Source organism: Labeo rohita, chromosome 24 (genome assembly GCF_022985175.1).
Source record: "Labeo rohita strain BAU-BD-2019 chromosome 24, IGBB_LRoh.1.0, whole genome shotgun sequence".
Lineage (NCBI taxonomy): Eukaryota > Metazoa > Chordata > Actinopteri > Cypriniformes > Cyprinidae > Labeo > Labeo rohita.
The window spans coordinates 6,614,522-6,631,530 of record NC_066892.1 but is presented as its reverse complement, the minus strand read 5'-3'; the positions used below and the strand labels follow the sequence as shown (position 1 = coordinate 6,631,530).

At 30.7% G+C, this 17,009-nt stretch overlaps 1 protein-coding gene across 1 annotated transcript; it reads left to right on the top strand.

Annotated features, from left to right (window-relative positions):
* The first annotated feature begins 2,217 nt into the window (after positions 1-2,217).
* vim (vimentin) lies at positions 2,218-12,742 on the top strand. Its single transcript, XM_051098642.1, has 9 exons — positions 2,218-2,848; positions 4,171-4,231; positions 6,184-6,279; positions 7,806-7,967; positions 9,627-9,752; positions 10,059-10,279; positions 11,766-11,809; positions 12,138-12,220; positions 12,303-12,742. The coding sequence occupies exons 1-9, from the start codon at positions 2,313-2,315 to the stop codon at positions 12,339-12,341; spliced, it is 1,368 nt and encodes a 455-aa protein (XP_050954599.1). The 5' UTR covers positions 2,218-2,312; the 3' UTR covers positions 12,342-12,742.
* The last annotated feature ends 4,267 nt before the right edge of the window (positions 12,743-17,009 follow it).

The window sequence follows — 17,009 nt, the reverse complement described above, 5'->3', positions numbered from 1 at the left end:
AAGTTTAGGGTCAGTACATTTTTATTGTTTCTTTTTTTTTTTTTTTTTTTTTTTTTTTAAGAAATTAATACTTTTATTCACCAAGGATGTATTAAGTTAATAATTAAAAGTTTATTAAAAGTTAATAATAAATAATTTACATTGTTATAAAATATTTATATTTTGAATAAACACTGTACTTTTTAAACTTGTTATTCATGAAAGAATCCTGAAAAAAAAAAATCACAGGTTCCAAAAAATATTTGTTGATATTATCCAACACTGTTGATATTATCCAACTGGATAACAGCTGATAAAAATTCATTCTAATAATAAATTCTATTTTAAAGTATGTTAAAATAAAAAACATTATTTTATATTGTAAAAACATTTTGCAATATAATAATATAAATGCCCCTGATGAGCATAAGAGACACTATTACAAGTCTACTGACCCCAAACTTTTAAATGGTCAGAAAGTCAATTTTTTTTTTTTAAACTGAGAGTTATACTTTATTATATTTTGATATATTTACGGTAGAAAATTTACAGAACATTATTTTTTACTTGATATCCTTGTGGTATTTGGCCTAAAAGAAAAATCGATTATTTTGACCCATACAATGTATTTTTGGGTATTACTATAAATACTGTATACCTGTGCTTTATTTATTTATAGAAATAATTTATAAATATATTAAATAAATTAATATTTAATTAAATTAATAATAAATTAATATTTAGCAGAACATTATATATATATATATATATATATATATATATATATATATATATATGTATGTATATAATTTGTATGAAAAATCAATTATTTAAAATGTTAATTTTTATATATTTGTTATTTTGTGACAAATAAATTATTAGTATATTAATATTTAGTTAATAAATATTAATAAATTATTTAAAATTGTATTTAAAATAACTGTATATTTTCTTATATTTTATGAAAAAGAAATGAATAATATATTAAATAAATCATTATTATATTAATATTTAGCAGAAAATGTTATATGGTAATGTTATATGGTTATATATAATTTAAATATATATCATTTAAAACAATTTTATATTTATTTTTTAGATTATATATATATATATATATATATATAATAACTTATAATATATATAAGATAACTTATTATTTTAAATGAATTATTAATATACTAAATAATTAATTTTAGATGTATTTTTTATATTTTTTATATATTTTATGGATTTTGTTAATATATTAATATTTAGTTAATAAATATTAGTACTTTATTTAAATTTTAATTTACAATAATTTTATATGTATTTATTATAGTTTTATATATTTTATGAAAAATCATTTATTTAAAATTTAATTTTAAATAATGTAATATTTATTTTGTATATATATATATATATATATATAAAATAAATTATTAATATATTAAATAAGTTATTAATATATTAAATAATTAATTTTAGATGTATTTTTATATTTTTATATATTTTATGGATTTTGTTATTTTATTAATATTTAGTTAATAAATATAAACACTATTTTTAAGTTTAATTTACAATAATGTTATATGTATTTATTATAGTTTTATATATTTTATGAAAAATCATTTATTTAAAATTTAATTTTAAATCATTTAATATTTATTTTTTATATTTATATATATTATAAAAAATAAGTTATTAATATATTAATAATATATTAATATTTAGTCAATAAATATTAATAAATGTAAAATAGTATTGAAAATAACTTTACAGTTTTTTTATGTATTTATATATTGCTGAATATAATATTTTGCAAATGATAATAAAATCATAGTTTGACTTGAATAAACCCAATACATTTCGATGTAAGCCTTTTTACAAATACATAATATTTAAAACTATTTTATAAAGTAGCTAATAAATTCATATTGAGTGGATAAATGACTGAATCGATAAAAAAATAATAAACTGATTTTTCCTGTTTGCTACGGTCAAACACATCCTGCTGTTAGTTTATTAAATAATATTTTAAACTAAATTATAAGAAATTAAAATTATTAATTAAACGGGCAACCGAATAAATGCAGAAACAAATAACACATTTTCTTGTTGTTGCCACAGTCAAACTCTTTCCCTGATAGTTATTGAGGGGCACATCCTGCTCCTCCGCCCCGACGGCGCTTCTACGTCACTAAAACTCCCTGCACCGTTATGTCATTAGCATAGGGAGTGGACTATAAATACAAGCCGAATCTCTGCAGTGGTCTCGGTTGGTCTGGACAGGGCGCGGTAGTTCGTGAAAGTAGACGCTGACTTTAACAATAACCCAGAACTAAAGGATTACAATGGCCAGCCGAACAAGCACATCTTCTTACAAAAGGATGTTCGGTGGGGAGCGACCAGCTGTGGTTCGGTCCACTTACTCCACCCGCCAGTACACCAGCCCGGTGCGCGCAACCTCTCGCGTGTCCTACAGCAGCGCGTCCTCCGCGTCTCCATCCATCTATATGAGCAAAGGGGCGAGGGTGCGCTCCAGCGCGCCCCTGCCCAGGCTCGCCACCGATACGCTGGATTTCGGGCTCGCCGACGCCATCAACACCGAGTTTAAAACCAACCGAACCAATGAGAAAGCGGAGATGCAGCATCTCAATGACAGGTTTGCAAGTTACATAGAGAAAGTGAGGTTTCTGGAGCAGCAGAATAAGATCTTGATCGCGGAGCTGGAGCAGATGAGGGGCAAAGGCTCGTCCCGGGTCGGTGATCTGTACGAGGATGAGATGAGGGAACTCAGGCGACAAGTGGACCAGCTCACCAACGAGAAGGCCAGAGTGGAGGTGGACCGGGACAATCTGGGAGAGGACATCGAGCGCCTCAAAGAGAAGTATGTCCAAACATTGTCCAAGTGACTGTGCAAACAAATAAAAACGGGGAAAAGTGTAAAATAATATTACATATCTGCAAGGTGCAAGCTATCTGCAAGGTGGGCGTGCATAAGTTTCTTAAAAAAATAATAATAATAAAAATACAAAAAATATATATATATATACATATAAATAAATATAATTTCATGTTTCATAACTCTAATAGCAAAATGCAATATATATAAATACAAGCCGATATATATATATATATATATATATATACACTGTATATATATATATACACTGTATATATATACTGTGCAAAAAATAAAAATGGGTAAAAGTGTAAAATAATATTATATATCTGCAAGGTGGACATGCATAAGTTTATAAATATATATATATATATATATATATATATATATATATGTATGTATATATATATATATATTTTGTTTTTTGCAAACAAGTTTTAAAAGTCAGATTATTGTCATGTCCTATTTCACTGTGGCTAATAAGAAAAATGCATTTATAAATGCATTTTAACAGTGCAGTTATACAACAGAACAATTAATAAGTTGAAGATTTGGTGTCTATTGTTTAAAACTATATAAAACTATATATATATATACACACACACACACACACTGAAAACTGAAAATGCTCTGATCCTTAAAATGATTTATTAATATTTAATAATATTCTTCAGTTTTACATTTAGATTTTATTTTATTTTATTTTGTTTTGGCATTGTAATATGGTATTGAATTTCTCTCAGGACAAAGCTTTCTCTTTACCAGGTCAAATAAAACCAAAATGTTCTCTTAAGTTTTATATTTCATATGAACAGCACATGAAATGTGATATGAATTGTATAAACTGCAGGCTAATTAGAAAAATGTCTATAAATGCATTTTAATGATGCATTTATGCAACAAAGACTATATAGATTTTATAATCCTATTAAATATATTTTTTTAAAGTAACCATTATTTACTTTTACATATCAAAAATGTTATACATTTTTAAACATGACTGGGGGAAAAAAACGTTTCTTTTTCACTATGTAAGATAAATCTAGTTGAATTATTTTTAGGACAAAGGGTTGTTTTTAACCTCATAAAGAGAAAAATCTTTAAAGAAGTTAGGTTTTACTCTTTACCAGGTTAAAAACAACCCTTTATATGTTTTTTTTTTTTTTTTTAGATACAGCCAAAGAAGAAATTAATCTTATTCAGTTTGATGTCAAAACTGAGAGATGCTCCAGTGCTGTGTGTATTAGAGTGGGTTTGGTTGTGTTCTACAGGGTGTGGCTCTGCTTTAATATTCATATTATTTTCAGACTCCAGGAAGAGATGCTTCAGAGGGAGGATGCGGAGAACAACCTTCGGGGCTTCAGACAGGTACATCTTTGCATATTCAGAGAAACAACAACCATTTTTTATACATATTCTTGGACCTGATGCTTAAGTTCTTCCAAAGCCACTATTATGATGCAATCTGTTAGCGTTCCAGTCAGTGTTTGCAAGACACTACTGATTGTCTGCTCACAATAAAAGGATCAGTGCAGGCCTGGTCAAGCTGCCCTCTTGTCCGGCATCAGATTTAGACACACAACTGAAAAGAAAGCTTTGTCTGAGAGCAGGCTGGGCGTTCATGACAAAGCAAACTGTTGTACGAGTGGGAGGGGTCAGTGTTAACCAGGGGACATTTGTGACTTATGGACACAGAGGAGAGGATGTGTGTGTGTGTGTGTGTGTGTGAGCTTTAAAGGGTGTCTGCCACCACCAGCTGCAGCACTACAAACAGTTAGCAGCAGGCAAACTATTGTTATTTAATTTAAAAAATAGCTTAAAAATTTACATAAACTGGGGTTAATAAGATTACTGTAAAAAGAGAGCAGTACTTTTGTTAATACAACTGCAGGGTTGTATTAAATTGATCAAAATAGACAAATTCAAAAAATAGCAAATTCAGTGTTTTTCAGGATGTCTTGTGGCTTGCACAAACATATTAATCAGCACAACTGTCTTCTACTTTGATAATAATAATAAATTATTCTTGAGGAGCAAATCAGCATATTAGAATGATTTCTGAAGGATCACATGACACTGAAGACTGGAGCAATGATGCTAAAAATTCAGCTCTGTATCACAGGAAGAAATTACATTTTAATATATAAAATAGAAAACTATGGAAGCTCACCACTGAATTTTACAAAAGGTTATTGCAACTTTTCAATCTTACAGCTCTGAACTCTGTGATATAAACTCACAATTGCAAGATATAAAGTCAGAAATGAGAGATATAAACTTGCAGTTCTGACTTTTCCTGAGAATTGCATGATATAAACTCACATTTGCAAGCTCTAGTCAGAATTGCGTGATATAAACTCACAACTGTGAGGTATAAACTCCTGACTTTTTTTTCTTGCAATTGCAAGTTTATATCACACAATTCTGACTTTTTTCTCAAAAATGTGTGAAATAAACTCACAGTTGCAAGATATAAAATCAGAAATGAGAGATATAAACTTGCAATTCTGACTTTTTTCTCAAAATTGCAAGATATAAACTTACAATTACGAGTTATAAAGTCAGCATTGAGATATAAACTCACAGTTCTGACTTTTTCCTGAGAATTGCACGATATAAACTTGCAATTGCAAGTTCTAGTCAGAATTGTGTGATATGAACTCACAACTGCAAAACACAATTCTGTTTATATCTCACAATTTCTTGCAATTGCGTGTTTATATCACACAATTCTGACTTTTTTCTGAGAATTGCATGATATAAATGCACAATTACAAGAAATAAAGTCAGAATTGTGAGAAAAAAGCTTGCAATTTGACTTTTGTTTCTTGCAGTTTGCAAGTTAAAAGTTATAAAAAACAATTTTGAGGGGGGAAAAAAATTGCTATGTTCTCAGAATTGCGAGTTTATATCTTACAGTTCTGTCTTAATAACTCACAATTGCTATTATCTTGCAATTCCAAGAAAGAAATTCAGAATTGTGACATAAAAAAAAAATCACAATGACCTTTTTTATTTTATATTCAGTGGCAGAAATGGGCTTTCATAGAAAACTATTATATTAAATTGTAATAATATTTCACTATTTTATTATATTTTTGATATACTGCAGACTTTTTTTTTCAAAAACCTTAAACAATGACCCCAAATGTTTAACTATAGCATATAATGTGATTATATTAGTGCAAAGAAATAGAAGATGAGAATGTGTAGAATTCATAGGAAACACAAGTAGAAGTTTAAAACAACATTTTTAGGAAAAATGTCTCCTATGTTTACACAAACAGAACTGATGAATATTTTACATGTTATGCCCACAGGATGTTGATAACGCCTCTCTGGCTCGTCTGGACCTTGAGAGAAAGGTGGAGTCCTTGCAAGAAGAGATCGCTTTCTTGAAGAAGCTTCATGATGAGGTACTCAACCACCTGAAGAGAGAAACATCAAAAATGAGATCTCTTTAATATCTCAGGTGTTTCTTAATGACAGCAATAACATTAAATGCAAAATGGCAATTTTCACAGATTTTACGCCTGAGAAAAAGACCCTAATATTTTCTTGTTTCTCTCCAAGATCTCAATGATCTTCTGAGACCAAATGAACTGAGCAGTGCTATCCACAGTAAAGGGATAGGTTGCTAAAAAATGAAAATTCTGTCATTAATTACTCACCTTCATGTCGTTCCAAACTAGTAAGACCTTCGTTCATCTTCAGAACACAAATTAAGATATTTTTGATGATATCTGAGAGCTTTCTGACCCTCCACAGACAGCAATGCAACTGACACGTTCAAGGCCTAGAAAGGTAGTAAGGATATTGATAAAATAGTCCTTGTGACTCCAGTGGTTCAACTGTAATGTTATGAAGCTACAAGAATACTGTTGTGTTGCTGGCTATGCAGGGTCAGAAAGCTCTCGGATTTTATCAAAAATATCTTAACTTGTGTTCGGAAGATGAACGAAGGTCTTACTAGTTTGGAACGACATGAAGGTGAGTAATTAATGACAGAATTTTCATTTTTGGGTGAACTAATCCTTCAAGGTTCTTATCAATTTTAAGAGAAACATCCAAGACAAAGCTTATACCTAAAAGAAACAACTCAGAGTTTCCTAAGCCATAAAAGAATAGCTCTGAACAATAAAATAAATTAAATTTCCCCTGGCCATTCAACCATTCTTTTCACAGTCGTGGTTTTCTGGCTGACTGACACTTTTGTTGGGCTTGTTAATATCAGGGGATTGTCAGGCATGTGTGACTTGCTGCCATAGTGATTAAATGGGTCATGGAAAAGGGCGTAATTCCAAGAGAATAAAGCGGAGACATTGTTTCAGGATCAGGAAGTGCATTAGCTCAGGGCTAACAAAGTACTGCTATTATATTCTGAATGAAATTTGTTCAGTTTACATTCAAATTGAACATACAAAATTATGGTACACAATTATTATACAATTCCATTCAATAGTTGAGGTCAGTCATATATTCTTTTTGCAATACGAAATACTTGTATAAAAACGATATGCAATATTGCAATGCGATATGCAAGAAAAACGAATACTTGTACTTTGCAAGAATTAATTAAACTGGTCAAAAAGGACAAGAAATAAAATGTTGTCAATATTAATAATAATAAATGTTTCTTGAGCAGCAAATCAACATATTGGAATGATTTCTGAAGGATTATGTGATGATGCTGAAAATTCAGCTTTGTATGACAGGAATAAATTAAATTTTAAAATATATTCAAATAGAAAACAGTTATTTTAAGTTAGAATAATATTTCACAATTTTACAGCTTTTACTGTGATCAAATAAATGCAGCTTTGATGAGCATTAAAAACTTTCAAAAATATCTTATTGACCTCAAATTTTGGAACAACATTCAGGATGGGTCTCAAACTGTGCTTTTGGATTATTAAAGTCATCTTTTCCAACATCTCCACAGGAACTTGCCGAACTGCAGATCCAGATCCAGGAACAGCATGTGCAGATTGATATGGAAGTGGCCAAACCTGACCTCACCGCTGCCCTGAAAGACGTCCGGCAGCAGTATGAGACTCTGGCTTCCAGGAACCTCCAGGAGTCTGAGGATTGGTACAAATCCAAGGTTAGAAAATACATAATCATAATTATATATATATATATATATATATATATATATACACACATGTATATATACCTGTGAGCAGTGATTACCAGGGTTGAAGCACTTAAGGCATTTAAGCATATAAGGAAAAAGACATTACATATTATTTGGCAAGGCTATACCCACCTAAATCAACAATTTAAAAAGCATTATTGGCATATCCAGGTAATTTACCATAGAAATATGATGTTTTTTTAAATGTGTATGACTGTTATAGCACCAGCTGTGGTCTGATCCCCTTTAAACTTTGCATGCTTGCTTAGAACACACAGGTTTTGTGAAGTTTTGAGTTTTCCTTTAGGCTTTATAGGATTTTGGGTAAATTTGGACAGGCCCCTTTTCTAAACGACCCCATTATAGCTTCCCAAAGGGTAAAGTTCAACTTTTTTTTTTTGATAATTATTGGCCTAGAGAGTCCAGAGAAGTACTGCAGTGTTTTTTCAGAATGAGCAAAAAACCTAGGACTAGTTCGCAAAATTACGTTTTTGACATCTTCTCAGTCATTTAACAAAAGATTTGATTGACAGCAGTGGTTCTAGAGGCACAGCTGTCCAGAATGAGGAGTTCTATAGTATGATGCGAATATTGTGCATATGTGCAAAAAACCACCTGACGTACAATCGTTTACACCCTTGAAAACTACGATATCGCCCCCAACAGCAGCCGATTACTTTCAAATTTCTCTCAGACCTTTGGATCCATGAGTCAAACAGGCCCACCAAGTTTTGTTCCAATCAGCCTTCGTTAACCTTGTCTAACAGGTGCTCAAATTTCATTGACCAATGGCGACCATATTTTTTGAGATACGCAAATGTCCTAATAGACATTATGGCGCATGACCAAGACCATTTTTACTAGGCTCACGATCAAATCTGAGGCATGTGTTTTGTCCGAAATGAGCCAAGGATTCCAACGACGTAAGACACTTGAGCCTGCAACTGCAAGTTTAGGAGTTATGAGTGATTTTGTACTTTTGATCGCTGTAGCACCCCTGTCAGGCCAATTGGGGCGAGACTTGGTCAAGTTATAGGCAGCATGAGTACTACCATCCCTCCAAGTTTCAAGTCTCTACGACTTACGGTTTGGTCTGCACGATCAGTTTAACGTAGAGATCGCTATCCCTAAATAGGCATATCATCTTTTGAAAGAAGGAAAAAACATTCCTATATTTCAGATCTTTTCTGTATCTTGCCAAAGTTGTGCATCTAATCTAATACGGATTTACGTGCAGTAAGAGTAAACACCTGAGATAAGGTCGATAAACTTACAAGAACATCAGATAGAACTCAGTTATGCTACAAATGAACAATGAAACATTTCAAGGAAGGTTCTGATCTGGTAAGACAGAGTGAGATGTTTGAGGAATGAGTAAGACTCGGCTCAGGATTCTCTCCTTAAGACATGGCAGATGGTTGACGTAGAGGTTTGTGTGGATTTTAGAGACCATCTGCTCCTCTGTCACAGTATTGATCGTCCTAATGGACCGATTGATCTATTAACCTAGATTTACAAATGTGAAACTAGCACAGTCATCAGTGTTATTCAGTTGTAAATAGAAAACAAAAGCCAGAGAGGCAGATGGAGATTTATCTTTATCTCACACTTTCTCTTTCTTTGTAGTTTGCTGACCTGTCAGAAGCTGCCGCCCGTAACAACGAAGCAATACGTTTGGCTAAGCAGGAGGCCAATGACTATCGACGCCAGCTTCAAGCTCTCACCTGCGACTTGGAAGCTCTTAAAGGAACTGTAAGTCCTGGAGAATTTTATATTAGCTTCATTGTTATTTTAGTATTTGTTTTTTTTTTTTTTTTTGACATTTTTTTTATTTGCACTTTTATTTTATATTTTAAATATGTTTTTACAGTTTTTATAATTTTTTATTTCAGTTTTATATAAGGTAATATTTAATATTTTTATTTATTTTCATATTTAATATTTTTTTTTTAATGTTGATTTTAGTAACTTTTTTTTTTTGTTAACTTCAATAACATTTATCAATGTGCTTTATATTATGGCTGCTTAGATTACTAATTATCGGATCCATCATTTCAGAATGAGTCCATGGAGCGTCAGATGAGAGAGATGGAAGATAACTTTTCCGTTGAGGCGTCCGGTTACCAGGACACCATCGTCCGTCTAGAAGAAGACATCCGCAACATGAAGGATGAGATGGCTCGCCATCTGCGTGAATACCAGGATCTGCTGAATGTCAAAATGGCTCTGGATATTGAGATCGCCACCTACAGGAAGCTGCTGGAAGGGGAAGAAAGCAGGTGAATGTTTGCTTTAGGAAATATATATATAATATATTCTCATCTTTTCTTTAAACATGCATTCAGCTTATGCATTCTGCTAGACTTATAATAACATCTAGTTTTGGTTACTGTATTTAATGTACAATTGTACATTTATATTGCACTGTATGTACAATGTAATTGTAAATATGTGCTATTAATTAGCAGTGTTATTTTAGCATTTAGCATATGTTATTATACAATTGTGAATTAGGTTTTTATTTTTATTTTTTCAGTTTTCATTTTAATTTAACTTATTCATTTGATTTTTTTTATGTTAACATTTTTTAAATGTTTTATTTTCATTTAGTGTGCGTTTTTCATCTAATATTTTATTTTATTTGAACTTTATTTCAATTATAAAAAAATAAATTAAATTAAATTAAATTAATAAAGCAAATAGTTTTGTATTAAAATAATATTTTATTTCAATTAACAAAATATTTTTAATAGTTTTAGTTAACATCATTAACTAATACATTAAAACATTTTTAACCCTGTTAACTAGATACTGTTTTCTGCTAACAGAATAATTTAAATTAAATTAAATAAATTTAATAAATAAAAAATAAAATAAATAGTGTTTGGCTTTTATTTTATTTTATTTCATTTCAGCTTTATTTCAATTAACAATATATTTTAATAGTTTTAGTTAACATAATTAAATTTAATTTAATTAAATTTAATTAAATTTAATTTAATTTAATTTAATTTAATTTTTAATTTAATTTAATTTAATTTAATTTAATTAATAGTATTTGGCTTTTACTTTATTTTATTTTTAATAGTTTTAGTTAACATCAACTATTAGTTAACTAAAACTATTAAAACATTTTGAACCCTGTTAACTAGATTATTTTCTGCTAAAATAATAATTTAAATTAAATTAAATTAAATTAAATGAATAAATAAAATAAACTAAATGGTATTTGGCTTTTATTTTATTTTATTGTTAGACATTATGTTCTGCTAAACAGAATCATTGAAATTTAATTAAATACATTTAAATTTAAATAAAATAGATAGATAGAAATTTAATAAAAAATTACAAAATAAATAGTATTTGGCTTTTATTTTATTTCAGATTTATTTTAATTAACAAAAATATTTTTAATGGTTTTAATTAACATTATTAACTAAAACTATTAAAACATTTTTAACCCTGTTAACTAGACATTACTTTCTGCTAACAGAAAAATTTTCATTAAATTAATGAATAAAATAAAGCAAATAGTATTTGTCAGTTTACTTGACCTCAACATGGCAGTCCCTGTTTACTGTAAAACAAAACTATAAATATATAGTTCGAAAGGTAAAATGTATGTGTTTTTTAGGTCTAAAATCTTTTTAATGAGGGGGAAAAACTGAATGCAACTTTTAGACTTTTTAAAATAAATTAAAAATATGTTTTTTGACTTAACATTGGTTTTTAAACAATATTTCTCTCTTTTCTTTTTCCTTCTAGGATCACCACACCATTTCCCAACCTCTCATCATTAACCCTTCGAGGTACAGTATATTTTAGTTTATCCTTATAAATATTGTGAACAGTTGGAAAACAGTGCTGAATGTAAATAATGTATTGCATCAAATCAAATCAAATACTTAGAGTGAAAATTTATTTAATTTTATTACATATTTATTAAATACTTATTTAGAACCAATGAAAGAGATATAACAGATATAATGTTCAGCTTTCCAGTTTAGCTTTCCATATATTTGGACTTACTTTTGTATAATAAAATAACAAAACCAGTTGATAAACACTGGTTTAAAACAAGTACTTACAGTTAGAGGCTGATAAAATAACTATGTTTGATTCATATTTTTCCTGTAGAGTCCATGAAGGAAACCAGACCTGCGATGGACAGCCTGTCAAAGAAAGTGGTGATAAAGACCATCGAGACCAGAGATGGACATGTGAGTGGCATGAAAAGTATTTACACAAGTCATTAAGTTTCCATATGAAAATAATGACCTTTTGACCTTTCATCCACCGCAGATAATTAACGAGTCCACCCAAAACGATGATCTGGAATGAGCCGCACGTGAACGTGTGACTACTAGGGGCACTAGAGAGCTGAAGACTCATGCTGAAGTAGATCGAAGAGGCATTGCGTTTCTTTTGTTGTTTCTGTTAAGAGAGAAAAAAGAAAAACAGCTTTAAAGTGCCTTTTTTGCATTGCCACATTAGAGCGGTTTGTTGGTAGAGCTGAAAAGATAATATAGGCCACTGAGTAAACCAGCTTTATCCAGGTTTATGTTTACCACAATGTCTGTAGTTTACACTGTTGAAGACCACAGCAATACTGCTACACCTTTTTCTGTTTTGTATAATTATTGCAAATGACCAAAAACTTGATGAACTCGTGTCTCTTGCACCGGATGAAGACCAAACTGTCAACAAATTTCCACAAATTCAATAAACCTTTTAAAAAATAATCATAATTCCTTTCTTTCTTATTGCTGTGCAAAATGAGTCAAACATCTAAATAGGTTTTTCAAATGCTCCTCTAGCTGTTGCGCAGTAAAATCTTCTGCGTCTTAAAAATAAACAGATTAGCAGGATCTATCCGGGCAATGAGCAACACAAGAACATTTGTATGATTTAATTAAAGGCAATTTCTTGAACGCAACCATTAGTCTCTAATGAGATCATCATCTCATCATGTTTAGTGATTTGCTCTCTGCATGCATAAATAGCTGCCAATCAATCCCCAAGACCTCCACATGTTTTTTTTACAGTGTCATTATGTGATTCAGAATACCTTCATAACCAAAAACTAATCCCAAATCCATTTTTTTCCTGATGGGGAAAGGAAAGAGCAAAGACCAGGCAAATGGTGGCAGTCTGAAGGAGGATTTGGCATATTGGCATTGATTCTATGCAAGATTAAGATATTAAACCAACTCTGTTGAAATTAAGCCAATATCTTAAAACACCCTTGTACCAGTGTTGTTTTAGTTTCATTGAGATCATACATTTACTTTTTATTTGTATATATTCTATGGTTTTCTATGGTTTTAGTTAACTACAGCTGAAGTCAAAAGTTTTCATACACCTTGCAGAATCTGCAAAATGTTAATTATTTTAACAAAATAAGAGGGATCATACAAAATCCATGTTAATTTTTATTTAGTACTGACGTGAATAAGATATTTCACATAAAAAATGTTTACATATAATACCAAAAAATCCTTCAGGTTCCAGAAATTCTTAGGTTTTTCAGCATTTTTGTGTATTTGCACCCTTTCCAACAATAACTGTATGATTTTGAGACCCAACACAACCGAAAGACTCAAATGCAACTATTACAGAAGGTTCAAACGCTAACTGATGCTTCAGAAGGAAATACAATGCATTAAGAGCCAGGGGGTGAAAACTTTTGAAACAAAATGAAGATGTGTGCATTTTTTCTTATTTTGCCTAAATATCATATTTTTTTCATTTAGTACTGCCCTTCAGAAGCTACAGAAGATACTTACATGTTTCCCAGAAGTAAAACTTACCCTGATCTTCAAATTTCAAAAGTTTTCACCCCCGGCTCTTAATGCATCGTGTTTCCTTCTGGAGCATCAGTGAGCGTTTGAACCGTCTGTAATAGTTGCATACGAGTCCCTCAGTTGTCATCAGTGTGAAAAGATGGATCTCAAAATCATAAAGTCATTGTTGGAAAGGGTTGGAAACTGTTCAGGACAAACAAGGGACCCATGAACAACTATCACTAAACAAAAATGCACAGCTGTGGATCATTCAAGTAACAACACAGATATCAAGTGTATGTAATTTTTTATAAATTCAACTATTATTTTCTTATGTGGACTATATGTAAAATCTATGTTTTATGTGAAATATCTCATTCAGGTCAGTACTAAATAAAAAATAATATGCATTTTGTATGACCCCTTATATTTTGTTAAAATAAGTAAGATTTTGCAGATTCTGCAAGGTGTGTCATCTGTATAACATATAATATTTAAACTGTAATAACCTTCCATTGTACAAAAATCAATCTAAATCCAAAAATATTACAATTCTAACGATTCCGTTTATATCAAACTGAACTATTAGCCGAACTCAAATATTAATCTCAATGTTATTGCTCTGTAAACAACTATTATTAGATAATTTTTTAATAACTATCTTTAAATATAGGCCGATTATAGGCTGAGGAAATCCAGATATTCTATCAGGTGTACACAATACATGAAATAATCTAGTTAAAATTGATATACTTCATATTTTAATTCAATTACACCTGTTCTATACCCAATGTTGTTTACATTGGAGAGTGAAGTTATTAGCATGTAAATAAAACCGTTCTGCATTTATTTCCATTTCTATGGTCCAAAACCTTTACTTGTCTGCTCTCTAGTGGACACTGGTTTCAACTGCACATGGGTGGAGAATGTATAAAAACATATTTAGTGATGTACTGAAAGCAGTAGAAAGAAGCAGTAAGCAAAGTGTATCTATAGTATTTTTGATACAGTTATTGATCTGCAGGTTAAGACAATTGTGAACTGTGTGATGTAAACTCAGAATGGCAAGAAATAATGTTGTAAGACATACATTTTGTAAGAATTGTAAGATACAAACTCACAATTGTAAGAAAAAAGTCAAAATTGTAAGATGCAGTCTTGCAATGTAAACTTAAACAAAAAAGATAACTGTGATTTTTTTTTGTTATTGTTCTAATGCAGTGACATTCATATATTTGTAAGCCTACTGTACAATCTACATTTAACTCATTTTAGCTTTTCTATCTTATAGGTCTAATACAAGATGCTGCACCTACAACAAACTACTTTCCAAACTACTTTACTTGATTTGATTAAGTGGAAGACAGTAAGAAATCATCTATGCTTGATTACAATCATGAACACACAGGGTCTGATGAGAAGAATGTGCCGTATAGCGCCATCATTTAATCACTTATACTAATACTGTCCAAATTAAAAATGATTAGACAGAGACAGCAAGGCCACAAGAAGCAGAAGCTCAGAAAATATATTTTTCATTAAACTGAAAATGTGTTTAGTGGCTGTTTGTGTCTCCTACCATAAAACCTGAACTTGACATGGACGGCTCAGCCCTTAAACTGTGTTTAACAAACTCCAGCATGAAAGTGCCTGACTGGTGTTGTTCTGATTCAGTAATTGCAGGTCTAGCAGCTGCAGGGACTCATCTCAGGCATCCAAAATGGTCCACAGCTCTGCTGTTCCATTACAGATTTCATTACCTCCTCCAGAAACACTGTGAAGGGCAATCTGTGTCATCAGCAGGGATATGGGAGAATTGTGAGAGATGCACAGGAGAGAAAGCATCGGGATGGTCTCGGATTTCTGTCAAAACAGACAATGTTGCTTTCTTAAAACTAACAAATATGATAATAAATCTGCACAACAAGCTCATAAACATTTATGGCAGTGTGGAATTGTAAATTATATATTCATTGTTGATACAGATACATGTTATACGATGTTGACCTTTTTAAAGTTTTTTTTCTTTAAAAATTGGCTGAGAATTCCAACTTCAAGAGTTGGATTTTACACGGTTATCTGGAATACTTCATTCTGATTGGTCAACTGTACAGAGTCCCCATAGAATGGTAAAAATATGAGGTGGGAGAAAAAAATTCTCTGGCACAAGTACTGTGTTCCCTCAACAAACTTTGCATTCACTTACGAAACATTTGCATTTGGTCACAAAAGTATTGCAAACCCCCAAGAAACTTCGTGTTTGCTTGCAAAACCTTTGTGTTCTCTCACAAAAGTATTATGTTCCTCTGAGAAACTTTGCATTGTCTTGCAAAATATATGCATTCTTTCACAAAAGTATTGTGTTCCTCTAAGCAACTTTTGCTCAATAACATTTGTTTTTTCACAAAAGTATTATGTTCTTCTAAGAAACTTTATTATCTTTTCCAAATATTTGCAAATATTTTGTGAGTTCTCTCACAAAAGTATTGCAGTCCCCCGAAAAATTTTGCATTATCCTGCAAAATATTTGCATTCTTTCACAAAAGCATTGCGTTTCTTGGAGAACTTTGTGTTATCTTGAAAAAAAATGTTAACAAAAGTTTTATGTTCTTCTGAGAAACTATATTATTTCACTATATTTTATTGCACTATATTTTCCAAATATTTGCATTATCTTGCAAAATATTTGCATTCTTTTGCAAAATTATTGCATTCCTCTGAGAAACCTTGCGTTATCGTGCAAAATATTTGTGTTCTCTTGCAAAAGTATTATGTTTCTCTGAGAAATTTTGTGTTATCTTACAAAATATTTGTGTTATCTTGTAAAATATGTGCATTCTTTCACAAAAGTTTTGCGGTCCTCTAAAAAACTTTGCATTATCTTGCAAAAGTATTGCATTCCTCTCAGAAATTTTGCATTTTCTTGGAAAATATTTGCATTCTTTTGCAAAAGTATTGCATTCTCCAGAGAAACTTTCTGTGATCTTGCAAAATATTTTGTTTCTTTTGTGAAGATATTGTGTTCCTCTGAGAAACTTGCAAAAATATAATTTTTTTTTTTTTTTTTTTTTTTTTTACAAAAGTATTAGAAATTTTGTGTTATCTTACAAAATATTAGCAAAAGTATTGTTAGGGTTAGGGTTACAAAAGTATTGTTTTCTTCTAAGCAACGTTGCATTTGCTTGGAAAATATTTGCGTTCTCTCACAGAAGTATTGCGTTTCCCC

Coding starts and splice junctions, on each gene's coding strand:
- vim (XM_051098642.1), top strand. CDS start 2,313: ATGGCCAGCCGAACAAGCACATCTTCTTACAAAAGGATGTTCGGTGGG. Junction 9,753..10,058: donor TGGAAGCTCTTAAAGGAACT/GTAAGTCCTGGA, acceptor CCATCATTTCAG/AATGAGTCCATGGAGCGTCA. Junction 10,280..11,765: donor CTGGAAGGGGAAGAAAGCAG/GTGAATGTTTGC, acceptor TTTTCCTTCTAG/GATCACCACACCATTTCCCA.